This window comes from Crocodylus siamensis, chromosome 9 (assembly GCF_052110815.1).
Source record: "Crocodylus siamensis isolate JL-2025a chromosome 9, ASM5211081v1, whole genome shotgun sequence".
In the NCBI taxonomy this organism is placed as follows: Eukaryota; Metazoa; Chordata; order Crocodylia; family Crocodylidae; genus Crocodylus; species Crocodylus siamensis.
The window spans coordinates 42,745,942-42,765,466 of NC_143403.1; the positions used below are offsets into that span (position 1 = coordinate 42,745,942).

Consider the following 19,525-nt stretch of genomic DNA (forward strand, 5'->3'; position numbering starts at 1 on the left):
AATTTTTACAGTCAATTCTTTGGTTCTCCCGTGTCTGCCTCTCTGGGAAATGTTTACAGATCTAAAACCCTTGTAACCTTTTAGTGCTAACAGAACACTCCGTCCATGTTTTACTGTTGCAGGTTAGGGCAAATATGCCTTTGCCATAGATATAGGTATCTTCTCTTCCCTATCACCCTCAGCGTGGAGGCTTTGGGCTCAAATGTTGATATTCCCCTTTAAAAGATTCGACTTCGAAGTTTTTTCTTTAATGTATTAATCGTTCTACATAAAACAGAAGATAATGCATAATCTTGACAATCCTGGTGACTTGCATTAGTTGATATGTCATAACACTTGCTGTGATGTCAGTCATTGCTGAGCCCTCCTTGCTAAATAGGCCAGCAGTATTTCCCCTGTGTTTAAACACTGGGTAATATAACTTCCAACTTCCTGAATTGTCTGTAGAACCTTGAGGGGGTTTCTGGTTCCTTTTTCAAAATTGCATTTAGCTTCAGTGTCCTGGCTAAATTCCTGTTCTGGTTTAGCTTATCTAAACCTGTCCTGCAGTTTTGAGTTGGGTATGGCATTCTTTGTACTCTGTCCTAAACCAATGCATAGTGTTCTTAATGTTAAGCTGCTACATGTTGCCCCAAGGGTGGCAGCATTTCACTAGTGAAGTGCATTTATCAAGTATGTTTATATTTTCCAAGATAAAAAGTGCCACATAAATAGGACTGGATTCTTCACTTCCTAGCTGAATAGCCTGCTGGTTCCAGATTTCAAGGCTCAGTATGCCCAGTTTGGTCTGATTTATTTATTTATTTATTTTTCCCCCAAAACTGCACAGAACTCAGTGGTTATGACTTTTAAGAAGTCAAGAAAACTCAGTATGATGTGCTTAGCTGCTCAATTCCTGAATTTCTGGCCACTTAATTTGGTGTCTAAATTGGAGTTGAGCTTTCATGAAAACTGATCTTGGGGCTCTCTAAAATGATATAATAAATGTACTGTCTTTGTTTTTATAGTAGTATTAGCAGTCACTTGCTCTTCTATTACTCACTGTCTGCTTGAAGTTAAATGGAAATAGAATACTGAATTTCCTAATACGCTTCTTTGGCATAGAAATAGTTCACAATGTTAATCCCTCCAAGGAATTACTCCTTAAGAGAAAGATCCATATAAACAAAAGAGCCATTCTTTGTGGTCAGGAGCTAGTGGAAAAGCCTTCTTTATGGTATTAGCCTCCAGAGCCAAATGCTTCCAGTCCACTCTGGAATCTGAGGGAGAAGGACTGACTCTCCAGTCAAACTTGGTCTGCAGAAAGATCTTGTCCACCAAGCCTGGTTGGTCCCTCAGCATCAGCAACCAACTGGATGATTAAGAACATGTGAGTAGATTAAATACCAGGGTTGAGGGATGCCCCGATGGGTCTTTTAAAAAAAATCTCTCAGTATATGACCTCTTGTTCCTGGCAGGCTCTCTGACCTTCAGAGCTATTAGCTGCCCTTTGAAGCTTCTTGCATAACATTATATTTTTCCCTTTCTCCACATTCTGCTGTTCAGCCCTGGTTCCCTAACCAGAGGAGATATAAGTGCCAATTTTACTTCCTAAGTGAGCCAATGCTGCATAAAATGCTTCTGGGAAACCAATGCATTCCTCGAGCCCTTAGTATGCAGACAAACTTGCTGTCTCTTAGTAACTGCTTCAGCTCAAGGACTTCTTTTAAGAAGAGAAGCCATTTGGTCCAACATTAACTGTTGCATTGATGGGTCATGCACCAGTTTCCATTTCTCATTGCAAATGTTGGACTGAAGACTAGTCACTTTCAAATGTTAAGAAGGCTTTTTAGAGGGATAGGGACAGGTAAAGTTGCTGCCCCTTTTAATTCTCTTAGGTGGGAGAAGGTTGAATTCTTTATACCAGAGATTCTTATTCCAAGCAGCCTGTCTTGTCCTGCCCAAACTGAATGAGATTTGGAACCATCTCATGCTTAGCTGGGCTGGAACATCATGTTGGCCTTAATATTTGCAGTGTTAATAGCCATATTAAAAAGGTGCCTTAAGAAAACTCCTTGAATGTGATTCTTGCAGGCACTGGGCACTCCACCTACTCTCATGTGTTGGCTAGGGGATGGGCAAGGGAAGACCATTTTCTCTGCATCTAAGACAGGAATGACTAGCTTATGTTTGCAATTAACCTCTCATTGTGAATATTACCTTTCAACCCTAGTGTATTTATAGCTTATTTTTCTTGATGGCATTTATGTACTGCAGTTGCAGGCAGTATAGATAAATACCTAGATTTGTCTTGGCTAGGGAAAATGAGTTCTGATCCTAGCCCAAACTGAAGGGGGAGAATTTCTAAGGTAGCCTGCACCATAGACTTGAAATTTCTTCAGTTGTGGAAAATGGCACCCAAGAGGCATTGTGAAAAAACTGTGCCAAATGTCTGACCACCTGGCCCTGTCTATTAGCTATCATGCCAGAGCTGCTTTTTTGTGAATGCACTGGAAAGCCTTTATGCTTTTTGTCACAAATAGGACGACTACATTACCTCTCTCAAAGCTAATACTTCAAATGTGACCCTCCTTCAGAATACCTCTGGGTCATTATTTCTGTCCACTAGATGTAAAAATAAAATGTTACCAAGAGTTTTGCTTATGTATTACTGAATAAAACTTGGCAGTAGATGTCGGGAGAGAGCTTACACAGTACCATACGGAGGGCATTCTACATACTTAGAGGAAAACATCTTTGTAAAATTGTAGACAATATTCAGCAATAGTTTTGCAGGTAATAAATCAGGTGAACAGTTATGTGGAGTAAAATTATACATTTAATATAAACTATTGTATGATGTTGGCTTGTTCTGATTGTACCTGTGACAAATGTGTTAATAAAGATTTCTTTAACAAATGTTACTTGCTTGAGCCCAAGCCTAGAAAATAGAGGCCAAATTATGGCTGGGACCCAGCACTAAGAAACTAGAGACCTTGAGAACCATTCAGTGGAGCTCTAATGGAACATTCCTATCTTTGGGTACTAACTGAAAGGTAACTAAGCCCAATGACCTTGCCAGCTCACCCTCCTTTCTTCCCAACCACTGTACTAGGAAGGATGCTGTTAAAGTCATGCCACTTCTGTAGCAGGCCAGATTTGTTCTGAGTACCTGAAATTCTTTAGGGAAGATCTTGCATCTCTCCAAGTGCATTAAATGTGGCTTTCTTTCCTGAACTGTAGTTGCAGGGACAGCAGCTGCTGCCTGTGTTTTCAAACTATTGGGTGGGAGAGCTTTCTTCTAATGGAAGACAGCTGTTTTTCACTCCCTGAAGAGCAGCCAGAACCTTCCTGCAATGTTGTCTTGACACACAGCTTCAGTACATCCCTTTCTTCCTGCAGTTGGGCCTACCATGGTAAACTGGCCAGAGCTGTCAGTTTCATGCCAAGTGCCATTAATAAGGTGTCTGGCATAACTGAAGGTTAAGTACAAGCAAACTTTTAGCCCAGCCAGAAGCAGCAAGTGAAAGCAAGGCCAGGGTGCTGCATCCTGTATACTCTAGCCCTTGCCTACTACAATCAAAGCTGGGGAGAAAGCAAAGTGGTATCTCTCTGAGATCACAGTATTCCCTGGTACTTTGGTTGGAGGAAGATGGGTTCTGGTTAGGTCTCCAGTGAGCTGAAAGTAGGTTCTGGGAGCAAGCCTCCACCCTTGGCTCTATGATGCGGAGGTCAGACGTACATGGCCTGGGACACATACTTCCACGCAGCTGGGAGGTGGCAGCCCATTAGGACAAGGAGGAAAGAGATCAACTGAGACAACAGCACTAAGGTTTCCTCCCAGCCCCAGAGCGGAGGGAGGCTCCCGATGCGGGCCTGGTGTCTCAGGGGAAGAACTGCAAGGAGCGGTGCAGGCCTCCTACAGGAAGGCAGGACGCGGGAGCCGCTCTTTTTTTTGGCGGCGGTTTCCACGGGCTGAGGCGGTCAAGAGCTCCGTCTCAGACGCCTCGAGCTGCCGAGGGAGATGCGGCTTTCGCTGCCCGCAGGGCTCGGTCCGCCGGCTCTGCTCCTTCCCGCCGCCAGTCCGGGGCCGCGGGAGGTGCCAGCCCACAGTGCGCGCAGCAGCCCCGGCCTCGCTTCCAGGCCCCGCCCCCTCACGCGGAACCCGCGGAGCTGGCGCCAGTTTCCGTCGGTGCCGCAGCGTGCGGACCGGAAGGGGAAGTGGGGGTGCGGCCGGGGGTGCGGGGCAGCGGCAGCGGCAGCGGCAGGGCCGGGCCCATGGCCTCCGCCAGCATCGACATCGAGGACGCGACCCAGCACCTGCGCGACATCCTCAAGCTGGACCGGCCCGGAGGTGAGGCAGCGGGGCCGGGCCGGGCCCCCGGCTCTGTGTGGGAGCAACGCTGAAGCCCGTCAGCAGGGGCAGGGCGCGGCTGCCGCGGGCCGGGGCGTCCCTGCGCCCCGGAGGACTGCTCGCTCCTCGCGCCCCGCCTGTGGCGGCCCGGCGAGCCGAAGGCTGCTCGACCCTGTGCTGGAGGCGGCAGGAGCCTGCAGAGGTCCCTCTCTGCCGCCCTGGGGGGAGGAGTGAGGCGGAGGGTGGGAAGGGGCTCCCCCGGGTCCAGCAGCTAGAATGTGCTCCCTGGAAGGATGCGGCTCCCTCTGTGAATTGTGGTCCGGCCCGGGTCGGCAGCCTCGACTCCCAGGCCAGTCCCGCAACTAGGTCATGCCCAAAGAGTTGCTGGCTCAGAGCAGCCAACCTGGGCAGCGGTCTGATTCCCTTCACTGGACCCAGTCATGCAGGGAACACTTGGCATTTTTGACTTATGCTGCCCCATTATTGATGTAGGCAAAATGCAGCCCCCAGGAGGCTCCCTGTTGCCCTCGTTTCAGAGGCTCAGCCCTCCAAGGCCCCTGCCCAGCTTGCAGCATTTCATCCCTGGGTGCCAGCGTGCCAGCACGGGCCTCCATGGGGAACATGTTGTGTGTCCAACCATCCTGCTGCACATGGTAGAAAACCTCCCTGGCCAGGTTTGGTCAATGTGTGTTTACATGACGAGTGATTTACTTTCAATCAAATCAAATTACAGAAGACCCCCTCACAGGCTGCCAGCCTGGATCTCGGAGGACTGTTGGGGGTGAGGGGGGGAGAGACAGGGCAAAAAGCTTTGAAATGCTGAGCTGCAGGTACTGTTTGTTCTCTATACTTCAAGCCTCCTTGGATTTATTAGCTCAGTTTGAAAGTTAAAATAAGCAGTGAAAGAAGAGTGTTAAACCCTTGGTTCATCTTACTCTCAGAAGCTCTCTATCAACTTTCTCTGGCTTTGTAAGTGGCAAGGTCTACCTTGGTTTAATAGTACCTCTGTACTCTGTAATAGTACTTCTGCACTTTAATAGTACTTCTGACACTTTGCTACTTGACAGGGCCCTTGTGTGACTCACCCAGCTGCCTTAGAAGTTTCTAATTCCATACGCAGTGGGCACATCTACACAAGATAATACGCAGTGAACTAATTCTACTGCACATTAGCACATCATGGCAAAAACTGTGCTAATGTGCAATAGTATTAGTCTACTGCGTATTAAGCATCATGAAAAGACCATGCACTGGTGCTACTGTGCAGTAGCAAAGGTTACTGTGCATTTAGTTAGTACCTCATATTTCAGGTACTAAGCTTAATGCACAGTAACAATAGCATATTACTGAATATGTAGAGGCACCCAGCGTTGTCCAGGTTGCAGGCCATTTATAACACTTTCATTTTGTTGTGTAGTTGTCTCCATTGTAGTTGTTCCTGAACCATGCTCAAGCTTTAGTCTGTCTACCTATTTGGAAACTATTTGTCTTCCTGATCTGGGCCAAGACTCTTCTTATTCCACTACCCTGATGTAAGCATTTGCTATTTAATCTATATACATGGGCAGTAGCAGCCCTGGCAACTTTGCTTTCCTCTTTAGTCTCATGGGCTGAATCTTCACCCCTTTGATGTATGCATGGAGAGCAGGTTACGCTACCTGGTCCGTATACAAAACGTGAGCAGGAAATATGAGGACCGAATTAATATTGGCTAACAGAGAATTTCCTGGTTCTCATTTTTGTCTTCACCTTTGAGAGTTTGCAGGGGAGTTTCTTTTCTTACCAGTCTGATAATGTGATTGGCTTGTTAGCCCAAAGATAGTCTGGAACAGAGCCTTCATTAGAATTAACCCCTTGTATTCTGGAATGGGGAATGTGATGCCCTCTGATTCCCTTTCACTTACCTCTTTATAGGTTGTTTTCTGTGAGGTACAGTAACTGTAAGCAAGTGCTGCTTCAGTAGCTCAGATGTCCCTGGTTCATAATCCCCATTCTGTTTTCAGGCTCTTTACTGGATTGTCTGGATGGGCCACTTAGTCTCTCTGGAATTGTCCCTCTGTTCCCATGATGGATGGTTCACTGTACCCTCTTTAGTCCTGCTTATCTGAAGAAATCTGATCCCTGTCTCAAATCTCTCTTTCTGTTTTCTCCCAAAGCAGGAACAATCATCTGCATTGCCTGCTGAGTGATCCCACTGGTCAATCATGTATTGAGTGAATGTATTTATTTATTTACCCACAAAAGTGTTTTGTAACGCACTGAAACCGTTCTTTGTGGTTAATTTAGGGTGAATTCATCTCAGCTTTTTCTGATTATTTTAAATTTCTTCTTTTTATCTTTAGTTTCTTAAGTAGGCCCAGGGTTATAGTGCCATTTTTTTTAGAATCCCTCTCTCTATTGCAACAAGTTTATAACTGCAGAACTGTCTCTGCCTCTTACACTAAAACCAGGTTGATTCTACTATCACTGTAGTGGCAAGTATCTGCTCCATCAAGGGCCTAGAGAGAGGGGCCTGGATTTTGAAAGGAAAGTATGTTCCAAAGGTTATCTAAAACTGCTTCTCTTGTTTCAGGTGGCCTGGCTGTTTCCTAAAGTAGGAAGAAACTTCTGGTGGGAGCCAAGAAACTGGCTTAGGACTGTGGTTCTTCTGTCTTTCTCATCTCTCTTCCATCCTAATTATTGTTCCTCCTCCCTGGGTCTTATTTTTTCTCTGTGTTCACAGACATCTCTACTTATTTCCATCTTATGTCTGTTTACATCTCTGGCCTGTCTTCTCCAAAACATTTCTACAAGTAGATGCTAGTTGCCTTGCCCTGGAGTTGGCAGATGGCAAACTTCTTCCATCCAAGTAATGGTTTTGTTAGGGAAACCCTGCAGGTGTCAACTGGATGTTAAGAAACTGGTAACAGAGAATACCTTAAAGAAGCAGATTCTGGTTCTAACTCCTAGAAGAGGAAGGGAGGAGGTAATCTTTCCCTTATAATCACCTTAATGTGGTTGCTGGATCCAACTTCATACTGCTTTCTCACACTTGCCTTGTTTTCAAGGAGTAGCTCTAAAAAGGTACGTGGCCTCTTAAGATTTGTTTTGAACAGTCTTGTTACCTGCCTGTCTCTGTAATTAGCTTAATGAGCACTAGGTAGCACAGGCTTACAGCACACAAAAACAAGTGGTGTTCCTTGCACTTTCATAGATGTTAGGGGCTGGAAGGGACCTTACAAGATTGCTATGTTCCAAAAGACTGTGATGGGGAATACAGTCTTCAAAAAGCCAGAAGAGACCAACCTAGGATAGAGAGGCAGAATTGGCTTGCAGATTAATAGTAGGAAGTTATGATCAACAGCAGTTCAGGAAGCACTTACTGGTAAGTAACTGATGGATCATGGTTAGTGGGACTCTGCTGGGGCTGACGTTAATGTCTTTGTAAGTGGAGTAAAATGATGGGATCAAGTCACCTATAGTTGATCTTGGAGCTGGAGGTATTGCTTGTGTAGCAGAGTTAAAAGGGAGTTGAAAGACCCCAGGCAAAGCAGAGTAAGATGAAAAGCTGTTGTTTAGGGCAGTGGTCTCCAAACTTTTTTGATCGTGCACCCCTATCAGTAAAAAAAACTTGACCGTGTACCCCCAAGATATGTGTATTTATATTCGTGCGCCCCATCAGTAAAAAATTTTTGAGCATGCACCCCCAATATATGTATATTTATATAAATATACATCTAAATAGAAATTCTGATATTTTCTTCCCGCACCCCAATGGATCGTCTTGCATGCCCCACTTTGGAGACCACTGGTTTAGGGTGAAGAATGTCTCTGAAGGCCTTAACTAGGGAGGTGGATTTGGGGAAGCCAGAAGGGGAAGCACTGCTGCTTCAAAGACTCATAGATACTACTGAAACAAAAGCAGTTCCTAGAGCAGGCTGAGACTTACTTGTATGTGTGGGGGTAAGCCAGTTCTCAGTAAAGGATGTTAGTGCTCTCAAAGATCGTTTCCAGTCCTTAACTCTCTTACTGTTTGGGTTTCACAGATATACCAGTTACAAATGTAAGTCTCCCATGCACAGTGCAGGTATTGCCTTACATGCCCCTTGCAGTAAGAAACCTCTGTCTTCCTAAAATTGTTTTAAGACTGTGCATGTCCTTTATTATGATTGTAGTGTCTCAGAGCTCCTGCAGTCATATGTTGAACTGCACTGTTCTAGGTGGTGTGCAAATGCAGAATGAAAAGAATCCCATGCTTTATAAAGGGACTCCCCTTGCTCTGTCAGTCAAATGCTGCTTCTTCCACAAATTCTGTCTTGATACAGGTTTTTAAAGCAGGTTTCTTTCAGCTCAACCCAGGGGTGCAACAGCTGGTGCCTTTTCTCTGGTATCATGCCCCAGGTGAGAACTGTTAATGTTTTCTCTTGCCCCATTGAACATGATCATGCTAGGAGTCTTTTGGCAGCTGTGTGACCACTGCTGATTACTGTGGGCATGCTATGCTGCAGAAGCCAGCAAGTTAGCTAGGAGACCTTCTGCTTCATATGTGGCCAAATTCCTTTAATTTCTTATTCAAACATTATTTGGCAACAGGCATCAGGCCAACTCCATGTGTGTCACTGACTTAGTGTAAAGCTCTACATTGTACAAGCCAGCATTACTTTATTACTTGATGGGAAAGTAGAAAGCATCCTACAAGAGGCTGTACTATGACCCAGAGGGTCCTCTGCAGGAAGGAGGAAATGTGGCTGTATCAGACTCTCTTCCTGAAGCCTTTGGAAGGCAAGTATTAGTGCAAAAAACATTGCTGTTCATTTGCCAGAGTGGCTGTCCTTTTTCTTCATGTGGATGCTTGGGCTGATTGCTGCTGCTGCAATGTGTTCAGCTCCCACTAGGGTGGAGTAAGGAACTCAGTGTCAGGTTTCATAGTTTGTAGGGTTGGAAGGGACCTGAGTGATCATCTAGTCCGACCCCCTGCCATGACAGGAAAGAGTACTGGGGTCAAACGACCCCAGCAAGGTGTACTTCTAGCCTCCTCTTAAAGACCGCCAGGGTAGGAGCCAGCACCACTTTGCTTGGAAGTTGGTTCCAGATCCTAGCCGCCCTGACTGTGAAGTAGCGCCTCCTGATGTCTAGCCTAAATCTACTCTCTGCCAGCTTGTGACCGTTATTCCTGGTCACTCCTGGCAATGCTTGGGGGAGAATTGCCATGGGGGTCCTTAAGCCAACAAGCCCTGGCCCCCATTTGTGCATATTGATTTTTATTTCCCCTTTCCATGAGAGTCACATCTTTGATCTGTAGGCGGCAACAGAAGCACATTCACTGGGGGCTGAGAGAGCAAGAACTTCTCTCTTTCAAGGCATTTCTTACTACAGCAGAAGGTCATGCCTGTGCTGCACAGGATGGTCTTCTGGTGGAGCCACCCATTTTCAGATGAATAAAACTAGCCACAATTGCTTCACTTTCATGCTGCTGTTGGGGAAGCACATGGTTCAGGATCAGTGCAATGGAAACTGTCCTTATCCCATAGTAATGAGTTCAGTGGTCATCCCACAGTAATGGGTTTTGCCTTTGGTGACTGGTAGTCTCTTCCTAGTGGATGAATGCAGTTGCTGTCTGTTCATTAGCTTCAGGCTTTGGCCTGCTAGTGATGTGCCTAGGTAGCATCTTAATTGGGATATCCTAGTTCTCTCCTTGCATGCTAAATAGGCATGTTAACTGATTTAGCTTCTTTTCTTAAAAGGAATCATAAATCTTCTAGAGAATGAGTAATAGCAGTTACTGCTGCTGATAGCAGCTTTAACTGCATTCCCTGCTGACTTGAAGCACTTAACTAACCTGTTTTGTACCTGAAAGCTTGTCTGGCTTTTAGAGGATTTGTTCTGTTTTGTTTTTTTGCAGTCAGAGTTATATTTGGGTTTCTTGAACTGGCCAGTAGCATAGGCGCATTAACCTTCCGGTCACAATAGCAGGCATTTCACAAGACCTTGCAAGCAGTTGTTTCTAGGGCAACAAGAAATCAAGTTTCAGTTTGCTGGACTGGTGAAAATTTCACAACCATAGTAAAGAAATTGTGCTGAGAGATGTGATTTCCTGTTATGTACAGTGCCGCTTGAGTGCAGTGAGTTTTGGTTCTCATTTCTGTTTGACATCCATTGTCTTTGGCATGGAAATGTCTCTGATACCTTTTAGCATCAATCTCCTTTTGAAAGCTGCTAGCAGACATGGTAATTAAATTCCAGCGGGTGAATGGGGTTCAGTGATTTGAAGGGCAAGAATCCCAGGAACAGGATTCCAGAGTAGGGGATAGAATATATATCCATGGTTGAAACACAGATGCCAGTCATGTTATTGAGAAGCTTGCACCTTTGCACGTGCAGTACAATCCTTATGGCTAGCAAACACAAAAAAAAAAAAAAAGGAGAACTCTGGCAGGCCCATTACTCCAGTTGCGGCCTGACCAGGTGGCACTGCATCCAGTTCTGGGCGCCGCACTTCAGGAGGGGTGTGGACAACATGGAGAGGGTCCAGCGGAGGGCCACTCACATGATCGGGGGCAGCAGGGCAGGCCCTACGAGGAGAGGTTACGGGACCTGAACCTGTTCAGCCTCCACAAGGGGGGGAATCTAGTGGCCGTTTACAAACTAGTCAGAGGAGACCAGCAGGCATTGGGGGAGTCCCCCTTCCCCCAAACACTACCAGGAGTGACTAGAAATAACGGTCACAAGCTGGCAGATGGTAGATTGAGGTTAGACGTCAGGAGGTGGTACTTCACTGTCAGGGCGGCTAGGGTCTGGAACCAACTTCCCAGAGAAGTGGTGCTGGCTCCTACCCTGGCGGTCTTTAAGAGGAGGCTGGATGAACACCTTGCTGAGGTCATTTGACCCCAGTACTCTTTCCTGCCATGGCAGGGGGTCGGACTTGATGATCTGCTCAGGTCTCTTCCGACCCTACCTACTATGAAACTATGAAACCTTTGCTCTGGTATACCAGGTGTGTATACAGAACTTCAGGCATAGTGTTCCTGCATATGTTTAGTAAATTGGACCAGATGACCCTTGAGATCCTTTCTAACCCAATGATGCTGTGTGCTTACTAGTTAATGTACATGCACACAGCCACAGTAACTGCATTCACGTACAAGTACTAGATCCACAGCAGTGTACTTGCAAGCCAGATTTTCAGAATTTGGTTGTGTAAGTAGGAATCAAACTTGGGCAGCTGATTTTGAATAGGTTTGTTCATATATGCTGTTTCAGACTGTCTGCAGACTTGAAGAATTTGCCACCCCCAGAATTAGCTGCCTCCCTTTTAGAAGGTTTCTTCTTTGGCCATAAGGACTAAAAAGCTCAATGTCTGAAAAGTGTTTTGTTCTGAAGCTGGATGAGTGGCTCAGGCTGCCTAGTCCTGGCCTGCAGGTCAGGTGATGATGCCACTAATTTGGGTTTTTCAGTTCTTAAATAAGGATTTCCTGTTCGTGTCTGTTCCCTTCTCTTTGTTTCTTTCCTGAGAAGAGTTAGTCCGATGGAGGAAAAGCTATAGCTCCACACCTATCCACAGAGATGCTTGTTACTCTGGGTTCATTGTCTCTTACCTCACTTGGACAGGTCAACATATTCCCAATAAGGTGGTGAAACCTAAGGAGATCATCCAGGTAAAAGGTATTTTGCACTGTACTGCATCACTTCCAAGGCTGACTCTTGTGCATGCTGTTCATGCTTGTCCTTAGGTTCAGTGAATGAAAATCAGCGACCATCCAATTCATACAATGGGGACCTGAACGGGCTGCTGGTGCCAGACCCCATCACAACTGGAGATGGAGCTTCATTGGCTAAGTCAATGCACCGCAGTGTTCCTCTGGGAACCCTGCAGGAGAAGCAAGTCATGTAAGTTGTTCACCATTAGTCATTTCTAATATGTGGAAATGCCCAAAAGACCAGTCTGATACAGCTCAGTTAGTTTATTGATTAAGCCTATGAAGGCTGTTAGCAATCCTTAGCCTGTGGTACTGCTGCAGAAACTAAAATGGAGCAAGCTCAGCATATTGGTTAATGCATCTCCAGTTTTAATCCCCATATAACTATAGAATTCAGCAAACCTCCATTTGCTTTTACCTCAACCGGTAAGAATCCCAAAGTCCCATGCATACACTTTCTTAAGGCTATATGGCAGTTCTTAAAATTTTTAATATTATAAAAGCCTTAGTCTGTCTGTCCATAACGCTTTATTCATGCTCTGATTGGTTGCCTCAGCACATGGTGGAGCACCGTGGAGATAGCAGAGACTGAGGGGCCAGAGCAGGGGGGGCCAGGCCAGCTTTGCTGGCTTTGCTCCCTGCCGCTCTGTTCCTTGGAGGCAGAGGGGGATGACAGGGAGTGGAGCGCTGCCATGACAGAGGGCACGCATCGGGGTGGGGAGGGAGTGAGGCCAGTGATGCTGGCCTCGCCCCCTCCCCGCCTGCACCTTGCAGCCAGGGACTGGGGCACTCCCCCTTCCAACAACAGCCTGCAGAGAAAGGCAGGGAGGGAGGGGAGTGGGAAGAAGGGGGGGGAGTTTGACTGGTGGCTGCACCCCACCGTAGCCACCACTGCTCTGGGCCTTGGCGGCTCTGGCCCTGGCCTGGAGCAGCGGGGGGGAGGTGAGGAGCAGCTCCAGCCCAAAGCAGCGGCGGGGAGGGCAGAGTGGCCCAGGCTCTGGCCCTAGCCTGAAGCGTTGCGGGGGGCGGGGGGGAGGACAATGGCCTCAGCCCTGGCCCAAAGTGGCAGGGGGGAAGTAGGGAGCAACCATGACCTGAGGCAGGGTTGAGGGGGGAGGGAGCTGAACACAGTCCTCTGTCCCTGCCGTCCCCACACCCCATCATTCTTGATGAGCATTTTGCTAGTGGAAGCATAAAAGTGCAAGATTCATCATGCTTGTCTGGTACAAAAGAAAAAAACCCGATTATAACAAATATTTTGAAAACAATGTGTTTGAATATTGGAAGATTTCATTTCATGATTTAGTATAGTGCAATAAACAACATCTTTATACGTATCTGAGTTAAATAGATACCCAAACATATACCATGCTTAACATAACAGCCTAAAGATAATATAGCTTTAGCTAACAGCATTTTGCAGGGATGCCTGAGAACAAATGGGAAGCTCTGTCAAATCTTGGTTCTGGTGAGACGGATATAATGAGAAGCTGTGAAAATACAGTTTATATTTTATAGCAATTCAGCAAAAATATTTTTCTCTTCCAAAGGCCGGTGCCTACATTTATATTGGATTGTGAGGAATATCTCTGAGGCAGATATGACTATAAAGCACCCTAGGTCCAATGTGCAGCATCTCTGCTGTTCAAGGATTAAGGAGCCCTGGTGGAACTGTGTAAGAGAGGGGGAAGCAGCTCTGAAACAAAAAAAAAAAAAAAAAGAAAGATATTCTGCAAATTGGGATTTGAAAAAAAATCAGCAGAACTAAGGATGCATGTAGCAGCAGGTACTGCAATTGATATGTGTTGGTAGAGCTGTATATGGAGACTTGTGTACACTGCAGTTCACCTATCCCCATACTTCTGTCACTTCAAGTAATGTTTGTGCTTCATGTTATAGAGCAATGTAGAGATGCCTGATTTAGGCTGGTCATAGGAAGCAGTCTAGCTGAGATAGTGTAGAGCTTCACATGTGCTCATTTCTCAAGTGGGAAAATGAACATGCATGGAGCTCTGTGCCGTTATAACTGGACTGCTTTCAGGTCTTTGGTTAGGTCTGATTTCTCTTGCACCATGCTATGGAGTGTAGACATGCCCTATACATTCCGTAGGCAGTTTGTCTTCAGGTAGCACCTAGCAGAAGAACTGATCCCAAGGTAAGTTACTACCCTGCTGAGTGGTATACATAATTAGGTGTGCCTTTGACACTATACAAAGGTTTGGCGGTGACACTGCAGGTAACTTTTTTACTTACTTTCTATTACAAGGCATGAGTGATGGCATAGCAACCCAGGTATTACTGTATAGGATTAGAGCACTGATCTGTTCAGTGCAATCCTCTTTGTCTTTGCGTGACTGCTCTTCTCTGCATTAAGCTAGTCGCATGAAGATGCCTGCAATTTGGCTTCTCTGAAGATCAGTTGTTTAGCATGTTCCTGAGAGGTGCTATTGGGGGAAGTGCTTAACAGCACGTTTCACTTATTCCAGTGACAGCATATGTTTGGTCTTAGACCAGCTGCATTTTTTGGGTGGTATTTGGACTGTGGCCCAGACCAACTGTGAGGAATCTTACAACTTGAAGGCAGAAGGGTGGATAACTTGGGTGTGAGAAACCTATGAGAGATTTTAAGCTGAAGAAACTAGACCTTTCTGCATGGTATACTAATGCTGAATTTGGACATAGAAGAGTAATGCAAGTATCACTGAGTTGCAGTTTAAAACTGTTTCTTATGACACTTGTGCAGTGTCACTCTCTTCACTCAAGAAGGCTGATGTGTGACTAACTCTATTTTTCTTCAAAGCTGCCTTTCTGGAGATGACAGCTCTACCTGCCTCGTGATATCAGCGAAAGATGTGGAGATAGTAGCCAGTAGTGATTCTAGCATCACCAGTAAGGCCAGAGGGAGCAACAAGGTAAAGGGGAAGTGTGCCTCTGTCTGGTCAATCTAAGCCAGTGATTCTTGATTAGGGTGCTGTGAGATGCTGTTAGCCAGGGGTGGACACAATACAGTCCATGGGCCAGATCTGGATCACCAACTGATTGATCTGGCCTGTGGGACAACAGCCACCAACTTAGGGGATCTGGTCCACCCACTGGTGGCTCCAACCACCATGTGGACAAGTGGGCTAGACTATTTCCACTGTACCAGGTGGGTAGGCAAGCCTGTTTCCACCTAGCGCTTCCACCACAGCAGCATCACTTGTGGACCTCGTTGGACACCCCCAATCTCCACCTGCTGGGCCCCTCCACAGCTGTTGCCAGCGCCCACCTGGGGCTGCTTATGTTATGCCAGGCAGGTGGTGGTGTACGCAGTGGACACAGCTGGCAGGTTTCAAGTTAGGAATGGGGATCAGGGCATGGTGTGGGGAGAGACGGAGGGTGACAGAGAGGGGATCAGGGTGTACTACAGCTCTAGGGCAGGGGAGAGTGGGGGAAGGGAAGAGAGATGGCCTGCAAGAGGACACTAAAACTCATTAAGTGGCCCTCCAGTCAAAATAAGAGCCCACCACTGCTTTTAGGGATGCCATGCAACATTAGTGCTGTTGGGTGTGCAAAGACTTGCACATGATTTACAAGATAAACCAGAGATTTCAAATAGGAATCCATTGTGTCAAAAATATTTGGACATGTAATCTTTTGGGTTTTCTGAAACCAGAGAATTGTTCTGTTGTTTTTCTGTACTCATAAAGTCTCAGCGAAAGATGAGAGCTGGCATTTTGCAAAGGTTTTGCTTGAGTCTAAAAAGTTTGAGAACCACAGGTCTAAGCCCATCACTGTAACACCCGAGTACCTCTTAAGGTTTTAAAAATGAAAATAACTGCTTCCTTCCCAGTTTGTCAAAGGGTAACATCTTCCTTAATTATGGCGGGGGGGGGGGTGTTGAGGAACCTGTTGAGAGAACGGTGAATCAGAGATGGATTTTGGGCATGTAACTCATTTTTTTGCAGCAGTGAGCTCCATGGTCTAGGACAGTGGTTTTTAACCCCTGGGTGTCCTCAGACTATATCTAAGTGATCTGCAAAAGATGACTATAATCAATTAAAAGTATGTGAATACCCATACTTAAAATTCAAAGGGGTCTGCACCTCTATTCAAAATTTACAAAGGGGCTCATGCCCCCATTCAAAAATTTTTAAGGGTCTGCAAATGGAAAAAAGTTGAAAACCACTGGTCTAGGTGCAGCTTCTGTGAAAATTCCCTTCCCTGCACTTCCTGTTAGTCAGTGGTTTCCTTGCTCCAAAGGGAGGTCATGGCCATGAAGGGAGAAGTGACCTAAGCTGTAGGTCTGACCAGGTCCACTGAGGGCTCTGGTTAGCATGGTTGCGCAGAAGTAGGGCTGGAAAAGACCTTGAGAGGTCATCGAGTCCAGCCCCTTGCCTGAGGCAGGATCGTCCCAATCTAAACCATCATATACAAATCCATTGTCTAGCCACTTAGCAAAATTATGCTATCAACCCTGACACAAAACAACACATAACACCCTAACCTGCTATAGGTAAAGCATTGAATTTAAGAGGACCCCCCCAATATTTAGATTCAGTACATGGACAATTATAAATATAAGAACATCAGAAGTTCCACACTGAGTCAGACCAATGGTCCATCTAGCCCAGTATTTTTTCTCCATTCATGAGTGGCAGAAGTGGATGCTGGAGGAGAGCACTGAATCAGATATCTCTAGAATGATGCATCTCCTTTTCAAAACCTTCCCTGGTGTCTACCATGTATTGGGTTAGAGATGCCAGAGAAAACACCACCAACCATTCTGTTCAATACCCATTAATACCCACCACCACCTGTGGCAGTTAATTCCACAAGTTAACTGCACATTGCTTTATGTATTTTCCATTATTAGTAGTAAACATGTCACCTACTAATTTCAGCAGGTATCCCCCCTACTTCTAGTATTCTGGGACTTGGAGTCTAATTAATAGACATTCATCGTAAATTCATTCCCCCCCCCGGTGCACGCTACTTCTGTGGAAAGTAGTGGTGGGGGAGGGGGCAAGAAGTAGACCCTTGCCCCTGCCTCTTGTCTCCCCCAACATGCCTGTGTCTGCCACCCTATCATGTGTCCTCTCTGCCCCTTTGTGCTTGTGCCTGGCTGCCACTTCTTCCTTGTGTGCCACCCTTCCTTACCTCCTGCTGCAGCTCTGTTCTCTGGGCAGCAGATGTATGACCCTGACCCAAACCCCAGCCTAGCGGGGCCAGGGAGAAGTGGAGGTAGTTCCCAGCTAGGCAAGGTTGGGGCTGGAGGACTGGAGCCACAGCCGAAAGTAAGATGGGGGAGGGGAGCAAGGGGTGAGAAGGGCAGACATAGGCATGGAGGGGGGGCAAGGAATAGGGAGGCAGGGTGCAGGGTCCCCCACCCCTGCCATATAGTCTCCCTTGTGCTCCCCACAACTGCATACCCCCTCACCTCCCAAGTGAGCCATTCTGGCTTGGGGCAACTGGCAACTAGTGGTGCACTGATAGAGATTTTTGTGGCCGATGCGGATAACTAATTTTCAACTGATAGCAATCTGATTTCCAATAGCCATGCTTTTCATGGCATCATGGAGAGCTGCGTCCAGCTGGTAAGTCTGGTTTCCTGGAAGGGGAGGGTGGAGGGAAGGGGCTGCACAGGGGCAGATCAAGGCCTCTGCAGTGAGGGAGGGTGTGGGGTTGGGGCAAGCTCTGCCCAGCTGCAGCAGGGTGGCCATGGCACAGAGTCACGGTTCATCAGGGGGATGTGGGGAGGGGAGGGTGGCTCTCGCTGCTGTGTGCCGCTTGGCCAGGCGCCATTATTCTGGCAGCTTGTCTGGCACTTGCCTGCTCATCCGGCAGCTCCCGCTGCTGCTTGTGCCACTCATCCAAGAGGACAGGGTGGGGGGTGCCCCCAGATCTGTGTGGGGCTGGCTGGGGCCAGGGCTGCACCAAGCTCTTTCTGGCAGGGCAAGGCAGGGCTGTGCTGGGAAGGGGATACAGGGGGAGGGGGTGCTGCTGCCATAAATTTGCTGTAGTCCCTTCCCAGTGCAGCCCTGCCCCACCAGGATGAGCTTGGCATAGCCCCGGGCCCATCCTACCCCCCATAAATCCCCACTCCCCTCCAAGATGAGCGGCGGGAGCTGCCAGATGAGCCACTGGACCAGCGGCTCCTGGCTGAGTGGCGCACAGCAGCGGGAGCTGCCCCATGCCACCTGGATGAGCTGTGGCTCCATGCCGTGCCTGCCCTGCCATGTCTGGGCAGCTCTTGCCCACCCCCTGCCCCAGTCCAGCCCCACTCCTCCCTTACCACAGGGTTCTTGATCTGTCCCCCCAGTACCTTTCTTCCCCACTCCCCTTCCACCTCATCAGACTTACCAGCTGGAGGCAGCTCTCCAAGCTGCAGGGCTATGCTCCTCGCCGCCTGTCAGCACTGTGGCTGCTTGCATGCACGGGTCATTTATTGGCCTAGTTATTGGCCTGATGTGGTCGATTTCTGATATAGTAAATTTTCTTTATATTGATGCCGATCCAATATTGGACTGATGTATCAGTGCACCTCTACTGGCAACTTGGCTGTTGCTTCAGCCCCAAGCCTAGGGCCAAAGCCAGAGTTGCTGCCTGCCCCAGTCTGGTACTCATATATAAGATGAGGTCTTCCCTGTCCCCCATGCTGTATTTGAGTAAATATGATAACTCTTGTTTGCAATGCATAGCCTCAGGAGCATGGCTGCTTTGGGCTCTCTAAAAGTCTCTATTTAGGCTACACTCTTCTGGATTCAGTCTGAAATTTCCTTATGAAATGGCCATTTGGTTTCTGCAGTGCTGCCTCTTTCCCACTGAAGGGTGTTTGTTCATCCCTTCTTTTTTCATTCTTCTCCAGGTTATGTGTTTCTTTCTTCCACACAGGTAAAAATCCAACCAGTTGCCAGATATGATTGGGAGCAGAAATACTACTATGGAAACCTGATAGCAGTCTCAAACTCTTACCTAGCATATGCCATCCGAGGTGAGGCATCCTTCTGTTGTTTTGTAGGTTCTGTCTGTGCTGGGTTCCTCTTGTGTTTGAGTTGTTATTAGGGCGAATACTTTCAACTTTCTTTGGAACATTCCATGTCTCATGCTCATGTTAGGGATGCTTAAGTTAGGTAGACTTGGAAGTAGGTGTGGGTGTTGGTGTTAAAAGAAGGGGTTGGTAGGTTGGAGTGGAAGAGAATACAACTATTGAATACAACTATTGAAGAGAAAGCATGTAACTCCAGTGGGAAAGGTTGAATATAGTGGGAGGAGCAATGGTGAAGAGCAGGCCTTTGAGAGAGAGAGAGAGAATAGCAGAACCAGGGAACGAAGGAGATAATGGAATGGGGCTTGCAGAATACCTCACTGAATCCACAGGATTCAGTCAGATTTGGGAATAAACATTTTAGAGGCTGGGCATTGAGAAGCTACCATGAAGAGAAATATGGCATGTTTGCAGCTGGGGGTGCCCTGTCCTTGGAGTCACTCTCGCCAGACTCTGCTACCCCCTGTTTGCTCTGCAAGTGGGGTTGTT

General features: G+C 47.0%; 1 protein-coding gene across 1 annotated transcript in view; it reads left to right on the top strand.

Moving 5' to 3' along the window:
- Window positions 1-4,177: 4,177 nt before the first annotated feature.
- Window positions 4,178-19,525, top strand: part of EDC4 (enhancer of mRNA decapping 4) — a 63,374-nt gene continuing 48,026 nt past the window's right edge. Inside the window, 4 exon segments of the mRNA XM_090062408.1 lie at window positions 4,178-4,333; window positions 12,043-12,199; window positions 14,810-14,921; window positions 18,883-18,982. Coding sequence (XP_089918534.1) covers window positions 4,258-4,333; window positions 12,043-12,199; window positions 14,810-14,921; window positions 18,883-18,982 — 445 coding nt within the window. The 5' untranslated portion in view covers window positions 4,178-4,257.